This window comes from Acyrthosiphon pisum, chromosome A1 (genome assembly GCF_005508785.2).
Source record: "Acyrthosiphon pisum isolate AL4f chromosome A1, pea_aphid_22Mar2018_4r6ur, whole genome shotgun sequence".
Taxonomy (NCBI): Eukaryota; Metazoa; Arthropoda; class Insecta; order Hemiptera; family Aphididae; genus Acyrthosiphon; species Acyrthosiphon pisum.
This window is the reverse complement of record NC_042494.1, coordinates 111,397,405-111,407,968: the sequence shown is the minus strand read 5'-3', so window position 1 is coordinate 111,407,968 and position 10,564 is coordinate 111,397,405. Positions and strand designations below refer to the sequence as shown.

The 10,564-nt window shown below is 30.3% G+C and overlaps 1 protein-coding gene across 2 annotated transcripts in view; it reads left to right on the top strand.

Moving 5' to 3' along the window:
• The window catches only part of LOC100573017, a 39,522-nt gene extending 31,483 nt beyond the window's left edge, over nt 1-8,039 (top strand). For both annotated transcript variants that reach the window (XM_029488048.1, XM_003244997.4), the window contains one exon: nt 4,655-8,039. In XM_029488048.1, coding sequence (XP_029343908.1) covers nt 4,655-5,527 — 873 coding nt within the window. In that variant the 3' untranslated portion in view covers nt 5,528-8,039. The remainder of the gene's footprint in view (nt 1-4,654) is intronic.
• Nucleotides 8,040-10,564: the final 2,525 nt, after the last annotated feature.

The following is a 10,564-nucleotide window of genomic DNA, read 5'->3' as shown; positions in this document are numbered from 1 at the left end:
GAGAATAAAAATATTTATACAATATTATTAGTCAAATATTCATTATTCAAGCACTCCAAAATATTCACAAAATATTATCATTTCCCAAATGCTATGTGGGGTTAATTCGCTTTCCGCATTTCTAATTAAAAAAAAAATCTCGACTATACAATAATTAAAGACCCCATCGCACACCGTATTATAATATAATTTATACATGAAAGTAGGTACTTATATATTTTAATATATGTTTATTTTACGTATTGCGTAATAGCTAATTACATTATCGTATTTATAGATAAGTGCCGAAGCCAGGGAATGTTCTTACCGAGCCCCTAATTTGTTTTTTTAATTTTTGATTATTTAGATTATAATGACATTTACAGGTACATCCATGATAAATTATCCATCATAACCGCAATTACAAAAAACCCTTTTTTTATACATAAATCTGCTAAAGCCAAGGTTTGTCGAATTTTAGTACATACGGAGCGCTAGACGATATACCTGTCATATTCTTATAAACGTATAACAACATAATATTATATAAAATTTTGAAATGCTTTACAATGACGATCGTTAGCAATACATTAATTAAGTTTTAGTTTAATAAATTGTAGATAATTAATACTTAGGTAGAGTACATTATTTTTGGTATAGGTAAAATTTTGCGGTGGACTTTTTGAGGGTTTAATAAAAAGTGTCAAACATATATTGGTTTTACAAACAATTTAGAAACTCTTCTTTCAACTAAAAATATTGCGTATGGACGTATACTGCAACAGTCATATTATAGGACATAAGTACTTACTGTACACCGTACACGCACGAGCATTCGTGTGACGGACAAAAGAGTCTAGGATTTGTTGAGTGCTCTATATATATATATATATATATATAAGCCATGCGTTATATCTATTATATACACGTCTGTTCCGCGCCCGACAAATTAATGCTCTCGCGGAGTTATTTGAAATCAACCAACGCGGGCGACCTACTTTACAAAACGGTGCATCTCCACCCTTAATGTGGAAACGCATTATTTTGTCGTGTCACTGGCGCCCGCCATACCGGGATCATACTTCATGTCACTGGCACTGATGTCGCTGACAAAAACAAGAGGACTATAGTGAGCCGGAGAGGGGGCGAGTGAGAGAGAATGAGAAACGGAGAGAGACAGACAGCAAATTGATATAAAGACCGCCGCCGCCGTGCCGCTGCTAATGCGTGCCGAGCGTGTACTTGATAGAAATCGAATAAGAAGAACTGCTGCAGTGGGACGACAGAAACTTCACGGCGAAATCATTTATTCTATTATCGTTATTTTTTTTTTTTTATCAAACACCGACGACAGTATTAATAACAATATACAGAGTGATTCACTCTCACTGCTCACCCCCAATTTTCTTTCAATGACGAATTTATTCAAATTAAAATTTTCAAAATTTTTAAGGATAATATTTTCAATTGCTGAAATGTTGTTAATTTGTAAGTTATGTACTCGAAGTATATAGAAATTTGGACTATTAAACTCGAATAAATATTATTTATTCACAACGTCGCCGAGCTGCGGGGGTTTAGGACTTTATAAGGTCATATTATAATAATATAATCATATGTATCGTTTAAGTTCTAATGGTTGCAATACATCGTTAAAATATAATTTCGCAAAATATATGGTGTGGGTATTCTGAACAAATATAATGTTATTCAATTTAATATTACAATATAAGCCGAGGATAAAAATAATGTAACGTTTGTTTATTAATAAAACTCCTAACGACAAACGACTTTCAGACAACCGAAATAATTTAATATTAAAAAGCGTTTTCGTGTTAATATTAATATCCAAGTTTTAGATGGATAGATATGAGTGTTATTCATAATTCCATACATAAAATATACGATTTTCGTTCGTGGAATATTCCTCTGAATAAATAAAACCTAAAAGAAAAATGGTTCATGCAAATTACATTTGCTAAAAATGAGTTGAGATTAATTTATAACTTACCGACAAATTATAATGTTGTAAAATAATTAAATACGACAGAACGGAAGTTTTTACACAAAAAAAGAATTCTACCGGATATTAAAAAATAAAGTAAATTGGATTAAAAATATAAATAAATTTAAGCCATCAATAATTTATTTATCTTAAATTAAATATTATAGTAAATCTAAATATATTTTGGATTAACCGTAATATTATTATGCGTATGGTTTATATTTTTTAAATCAGTATCCAGCGTGATTCAAATAGCAATATTAATACAAATTTCAAATCTAACTATAGTACTATAGTAGCGTATAATATAATACCACATACTACATGTCACTATATAGTATATGGTAAATAAAATATGTAATATTTTGTACCTGCTATGTAAAATGTTTAAAATTGTTTTAAATATTTCTGAAAAGCAACAATAGGTATTATCATAATATTATCGATATGACGGTATAAGTTATCTATAGTTATACCGTATATCTGTCATCTATCACCAGGGGCAAACTGACAGGGCGAGTAAGTGGCCATACCCATCCAGGCCCTCTAGAAATTTTATGTTTGGGCCTCGAGTTATATATTTGTTATTTTAAATAATTTTTCAATTCCACACCATAATCATTACGATGAAAACGAAGAATACAATATTATAACACAATTTACAAAAATAAAACAACTGGAACAGTCCAACTGCAGTCGCGAAGGCTATAAAAGTTATTTTAGATTCATTTTTGGAATTTATTATATAATGATACACGTCAATAGATGCTATTGGTAGAAGTTCTGGAACTTTTTTTAAATAATAATAGTAATTAATATTAAAAATAGTATTTAAATTAAAAACATTAATTTTTTTTTTGAAATTTGATATTTTGAGTGGAATGATGAATTTATTGATTTTACAATGATGTGTGTTTTTTTTTATTTTTTTTTACTTTTTATTTTTGTGTCTGTGTACACAATTAGCAGTCAAAATAAAACTTCGATTTTCAACTTCAGTATCTTGTTCGATGGGAAAAATAATGTAGTTGGTACTTTTGGGAGGTCAAAATTTAAAATTCCCAATAGATAGTTTTCAAAAGCACAAAATTAATATTAAGAAAAACGAGAATTTTTACGCAAAATCGGTTTTTGACAAAATCGATTTTGGCTTTTGGTGTAACTCTAAAACAAATTATCGTAAATACATTACATTTTCACTGAATGTTTTTTCATCTATTTCACTTGTACATTGGATAAAATGGAACGTTAAATTGTTTATATTATCAATTTCCCAGAATCATATATGTCATCGAAATGTTTATAGATTGTGTCTAAATGAAATGAATGACACAAATATATAATATTATGAGTATATTTATTATTAATATATGTTACATTTCTTATATATTATTAAACTATGAATAATAGTTATTATTATAATATGTTGTTAAACTTTTGAGATTTAATCACTGATGCTGACTTTTAATTATAAATGTCTTTTCATGCTTTATATATTGGGTAATTGCTGTCTTTAAACATTTATAAAAATGGCTATTTAGTTGTATGTATTATGTCACTTTGTCTGTCCAGGTGTGTGTTTGAGATATTAAAAAGAGCAAAATAGTAAAGGTATTAAAATATTATACTGGTTTTAATAGCTCTATTTCACGTCTCCACCGATCATTCAAGAACAAAACCAATGGTATCAAAAACAAAAGATAAATATCTCTACTGTGCTACCGAAGCGTTTTTGTATTTTTAATTTATTATAACTTTGACTTTGAAAAAAACCTATAGTAGACATTGTAATATTTCATTCTGAAGTATAGGTAGGTAGTGCATATTATTTTTGTTATACAAGTTTATATTATTATATGAGTATAGTCTGAAAGTTCGTCGAGAATCGAGGAGATGTCATTGAACAAATTTCACGATCATCAAAAATGCATTTTACATTATTAACTAGATTCGCTATCTACCTATAGTTGTATTTTCTTTATAAATATTTTGAAATATTAAATATTTGAAAAAACAAATTTTGTTTTTTCTCAAATTTAAATGTTTATGTTAAAATTGTCAATCTCTTGTATACTTAACACCGATAAAGTATGAAACCCACTAGTCACTACTATATTATAAGTTAAAACCATGGACTCAATTTGGGTTTTAAATTCGGAGGGGAAATTATAATTTACATATGTGTTTATGCCCCAGGAACAGATAAAAGGGAAATGGAAACTTCCCCCTCCTCCTTCACCAAAAATATAAAAAATGTACTCACACCACACGCTTTTTGTTTTTAACCGATAAAAATCAAGAAGTAAGGATACGCCGGCTAGCACAGTATTATCAGGTTTCCATTATTCAATATCGCAAATATCATTTATCAAAATCACCCAAATCAAAAATTAAATTTTCATTGGTTTGAAAATTTTTTCGAGTGATACACTTTTTCTTAAATAAAAACTATTTTTAGAGAGCTACGGTTAGTCTTTGGGGTTTAGCCCCTCCTCCAAGCCAACCCAAATTGCGCTGATGGTGATAAACTAATAATATTATAGTCATATTAATAAATAATAATAATGTTGATAATGTCTGTGCTAACGTATTGTCGTACTAATGTACTATATTATGATGATAACAATAACAATAATTGTTTATTTTTTTGGTGGGTCACACTTTCTGTAGGTGGAGAGATTCATGTCACTGAAATCGCAAAAGCCACAATCGATGGATGAGGCGACAGCCGTGGTGAGTGACAGGCACGCGGACATCGACTTCTTCATATACGCAACGGTGGGCCCGCTGTGCTTCATCGTCGTGCTCGGGTTCTTGTTGTTGACGCTGTACAAGTATGTGCGCAAACATCCGATCCAGTGGCCGTGGACACGCAAGTTCCGGCAACCGTCGTTCTGGCCGGGAGGTGAACATCAACACCGCCACCGTCGGATGATGGATGAGTGTGGCGGAAGCGGATGCGACTTTGGAGTGTCGTCGTCGGTCGATGACGAGACGTCCGGCGGTGGCGGTGGCTCGGTGAACGTCATCTACTCGGGCGAGTTCGAGCAGAGCCAACAACAACAACTGTCTGGTTCGTGGTTGGACGACGCCAGTTTCGTGCCTGACGACAGCCTGGACAGGATACGCACACCTACGCTGCGGCGGACGGTCCCGCCCAAGAACAAGACGTTCACGGACATGCTACAGCAGTGTAGCGGCGGTGACGGTGATGACACCGGCGTCGGTGTTGGTGCTGTGGGCGGCGGCGGAGGCGTCGACGGAGGCCCCGGCCAACATCTGCACCGTTACCGGTCGTCACGCGATGGACAGTGCGCGGCCGCCGTGCATCACGCACAGAGTCCCCGTCTCAGCCGGGACAACAAGCTGCGCATATTGGGTTGTAAACAGTCGTGTCTGCTGCTTCCCGCCGTACAACCGGCAGAAAAGACGACGGCGGCGACAACGACGACGATGTCACCTCCGCCGCCGCCACCACCGCTGCCACCGTTGTCGCCGTCCCAATCGTCGGCGGCACCGGTTCCAGGCGACCGACAGCCCTGAACGCGTACCTGATGAGCAACATCAGAGTATACAACATGCATGTATACAGGGCGTTTTTAGAATGTCGGTCGGATAAGTGATAACAGCTGGATATACAGACCGTGGTTAAGTGCTCGTTTTTCCACACTCTCTTTGTTCACCGAAAATTTACAAAACATAAAAAATATGTTTATTAAAAAAGATGTATACATAAAAATAAGGGTTAGGGGTTAGTCGTTTTTGATTCTTACACACATATACACACACTTTACACACACACACACACCCACACACACACACACACGCACACACACACACATACGCGAGAGGCGTCTCGAATATATTTCAGTCGTCAGAGGACAATATTATAATATTATATTTGTTGTTTAGTACCCGCGTATATACATATTATGCAGAGGCACTAAATACCCGTTATCCGCACGAGTGTAATTTTACATTACCCTATAAGCGCATTTAATATTTTATTGTCATACATCATATAATTATGTACATTATTGTTGTGACGTTGTCGCATAAACATAATAATATATTCATATTTCCGTGATTATTTTTATTATTATTGCTATTATTGGTAGAGTCACTAAAATCGAAAATGCACCTCACGGTAAATAAATAATAATGATTGTTTTTCGTACGTCATCGACCATAATATGGTATATATTATATTATATATACATACCACACAGTATAAATTATATATATATAGTATACTATGTACTTATTTATAATTACTCTATTTTATTACGAGCATTACATAATATTTTATACACCAATGGTCTATAATATATGTATACCTACCTAATGTATACATATTAATGACTTGCCGTAGATTCGTCTCAACTTGTACATTTTAGCTACCCGTTTATAGTAATTTCTCAAATAACACTCATTATATTAACTATATGCTGCAGCTTATAAGTTATAATAATGTATACCTATGACAAAGGTTTTGTTCTCGGCTTTAAGACATAGGCTGTGCCTTTGGCGTACTATTGTTGTAATAATATCATTGTCTTATCCTAATAAATTAATTTTGCGTAAAAAATAAGCCAGACAAAGTAAATGCGTCGTGCTATTATTTTATATACTCAGATATATAGAGTAAACTTTAGGCTGTATAACAATCAGTACATAGAGAGTCTCCATATAATACTATATGTCTTCATGAGTCTTTTTAGAAAATAACTAGTAATGAGCCAAAAACAATTATAAACTATAGATTATTATACTTAGTATTTACTGACTTGGTTTCTTTACTGTATATAGCGTGTAGTGAACCCATATTATTTAGATAGTAAAATTATTAATAATATTAATATTATCTGTATTTAATTATGTGTTAGTATATTTCTTTTGTCATTAAAAATGTATGCATCGTGACAAAGAGTGCGTGGATCGTATAAAAAAAGACATACGATCATTTTTTTCCTAATTTGTAAAATATAGTTAATGTGTGTAGAACGATGCTAACACCGTTTACAAGAAATATTAGAGCAAACAGCATTACTATCAACTTAAAACCTACCCTTGGACTAGTTAGACTTAACAATATACTAAAATATAATATTTACAATAGATTTACATAATAATATATAAATATTAATAATAGGTATGTGTATTTGGTAAGAAAATAATAGTTACCTTAACTATTTAACTATACCTTTACTAGCTATAATTAACAAAAATCAAACAATATTCACGGAGATCATTAATAACGATTTTATTGTTGTGTTAATTACCGTTTCAGTTGTGTATAGTATAAAATAGAAAAAGTAGTAGTGTGACTTGTGTCTGCACGTTATTAAATTATATAACAATAATATTATAACATACAGTCAAATACTCAATTTTTTTTTTTGTATGCCTATGTCTATTATATTTATTATTTCTATATTTTTGTTCAAAAGTTTTCGTGTTGTAAATGTGATTTGATTTATACCTCGATGAAGGATGAACGCTATATAAGATTATATATTTATTAGTGATATACCTATATAAAATGTATATACAAATTTATTTACACATTATTGTAGTTGAGAACTTAATAACTTATTAAGAATTTAATCTTCTTATACGTCGAGATAAGTTTTAAAAAATTATAATTTTTTTTACTTTTTCATCTTGTGATTATTAGATCAGTAGACAATTTCTACCATGAAACATTGTAAATGTCTTCCTCCTTCTTTTTGTTGGATAATAAAGTCTATAATTTTAATAATTTCTATTCGTATAGAGAATATTCTACTGTTGTGGCCATGACCTACGCGTATTTGTAGTTTTAATATTCTATACAAATTATTATATTCCCGGACGATGTGAACGATTATTATATAATATGTTTTCATCAACCATGTTGTTTTAATTTTTAAAATTTTATTAGTTAATTATATTTTAAATTTATAAATTTTATGTAAACATTATACATAGTTAGTTGCGGTTTGTTTCCGCAGATTAATCTCATAAATGTAATGAACTATTATATAATCAATAAAATCTATATTAATAATATTAATTTGTCTACTTAATAAACGTGTATGAATCATCACTGATGGCTAGTTCTATTTACTTATTAGTTAGTATAATTTAATAATATTTACAATAGATGTGTTATGTGTATCAATTGCAATTGCCTACAACACACATAAAACTCTACATTTACGAATTGTGCCGACATTTCCTAATTGTTTGATATTTGGCCAGATTGAGTCTTCACAAAACTAAAAAATAACACTCAACAGGGCATGATTTGTATTTTAGTATTTTTAAATATTTCTATATACCTAGTGTAAATAATAAATAGTAGGTAGATTTAAACCAATACCTACTAATGTAACTAAGGAAAATATGAACAAAAATATTATACATATTTTGCATTGCATATGATATAGGTACTTGTTATGAAAGTATACATTTATCTTTGTACAGCTACCTATTCTATATATTATAATTTGAACTTTGGACTTAAAATTATGTGATAGAAGGTAGGATAGGGTTGCTTTAAAAACGTAATTTCGTTGTTTTGAAATCATGTAAACAAAATATGTGTACCTATATAGATAATACATATTATATGACATTATGAAAAGTAGGTGCTCTATAAATGTTATGTGAGTATTTGAGTCTGTAATTTAGAATCTAGGTAATCGTCTACACAGAGGAAAATGTCATACACGGGTTAACAAAACATGTAAGATGAAAATGTGCGCAAAGGAGACGTGAAACTATCAAGGTATAATGGCATTTCGTTGTGTGAAAAAGCTTGTTCCTCAGTAATTTCATATCATATCACGTGGTGCATAATAATCTTACAAAGAGAGTTTAAATACAATCCTATTCTATAAGTACCAGAGTATCTACAGAGAAATATGAGATGTAGGTACTACAGTAATTAATACCAAAACTGGTCGCTTATCAGCTCGCAAAAATGACAATATACATTATCATTATATATTTACACGGATATTAAAAACAAGCATAAACTAGTTATATATTATATTATTATACATCTCATAATAACGCGATGAATCTAATTATTATATACCTATTTCGTAATATTCTCATCGGTGACCACAGCTACAGTTACTATACAACATACTTCTTAAAATTATCTAAATACAAATACAAATGGTATAGCTAGTGTATAAAAATACATTTAAAGTATTTACTATTTTAATTAAAATTAAAATTATTTCTTTTACATTTTTCGACCCATATTAGCTTCTTTATTGTTAGGTCTGAATTAGCAGAAATAAAAAAAACCTAAAAGTTTAAATGTATTAAAACATTAATTAGGTAGGTATATAATATTTCAATATTTGAACCTACCTAAATATTACAATTGTTTTAGTAATTTCTTGCTTACCTATTTAATATAAATTATTTAATAAAGTATAATAGGTATCTATATAAACTACTATTATTAAATTATCATCATCGCCATTCTTCTTTAGGGTTTTGTAGGTATAATGTATATACAAATAATTGCATGATTTTTAATGTAGGTATTACATTTTCATGGGTTTATTATTTTACATATTATTATTTGTATTTTGTAAAATAATACAAACATTTGTACAAAATACAAAAATAAATATGTTTAATATATTTTAAATACAAAGCAAATATTATACATATATTGTATTTTATACTTGGATTTAAATACCAATATTTATTTAATTATAATTACTTAGCAAGTATCGGAAGTTACTAGGTACCATGTTATTACAATATTATACATTATATATATATAATATATACGCAAATACTGCAACGAGACCATAACGCTAAACCACGGCAAGCTGCTTGCTATATTATTGCATTTATTATAAAGCACATTTCATTAATAATAATTATTTGTTAAATTGTATAATACTAGTGATTACACAAACCTTACCGACCGAATTCTGAACAACTACTTGAATTGCATTCGCCGTACATTATGTGATGGTTATAGGTTATTTATATAGGTAATTTCATTAACCATATAGGTTAGGTATTATTTTTTTTATTATTGAAAGCTAACCTCAACATAACAAAATAATGAACTTTTATGAATAATTTTCAGGTTTTTTATTTGAAAATTGTATAACTAAGGAAAAAATGAAACACATTTCAAGATTCTATACAGGTAGGTAAGTATTCAACTCAAAAATGATCAATATGATTTGTATATATTCAATATTGTATATCTAGTATCTACATATAGTTATACTGTCATAATATCAGTGTCTATATATTCCATTGTTGTTTTCGAAATTTGATAAAATATTCAAGAAAAAAGTACTTATCAACTCCAAATCCTTCGCTCGGTGATCATCACTCCGACTTACTCGCGGGAATCGACGATGGGGTGCAATGAGACGACAAGTATAATAAAAAATTCAATATAATATAATAATTAGTCTAATAATGATAGTGTTGCAAAACATATAGTATAAAAATTATTGTAAAAATGTTCTCGAATAAAACATTATCTGACGACGTGAAAGTATGTGGGTACACAGCCACCAGTGCCTATACTCACAGTGCCTATATATA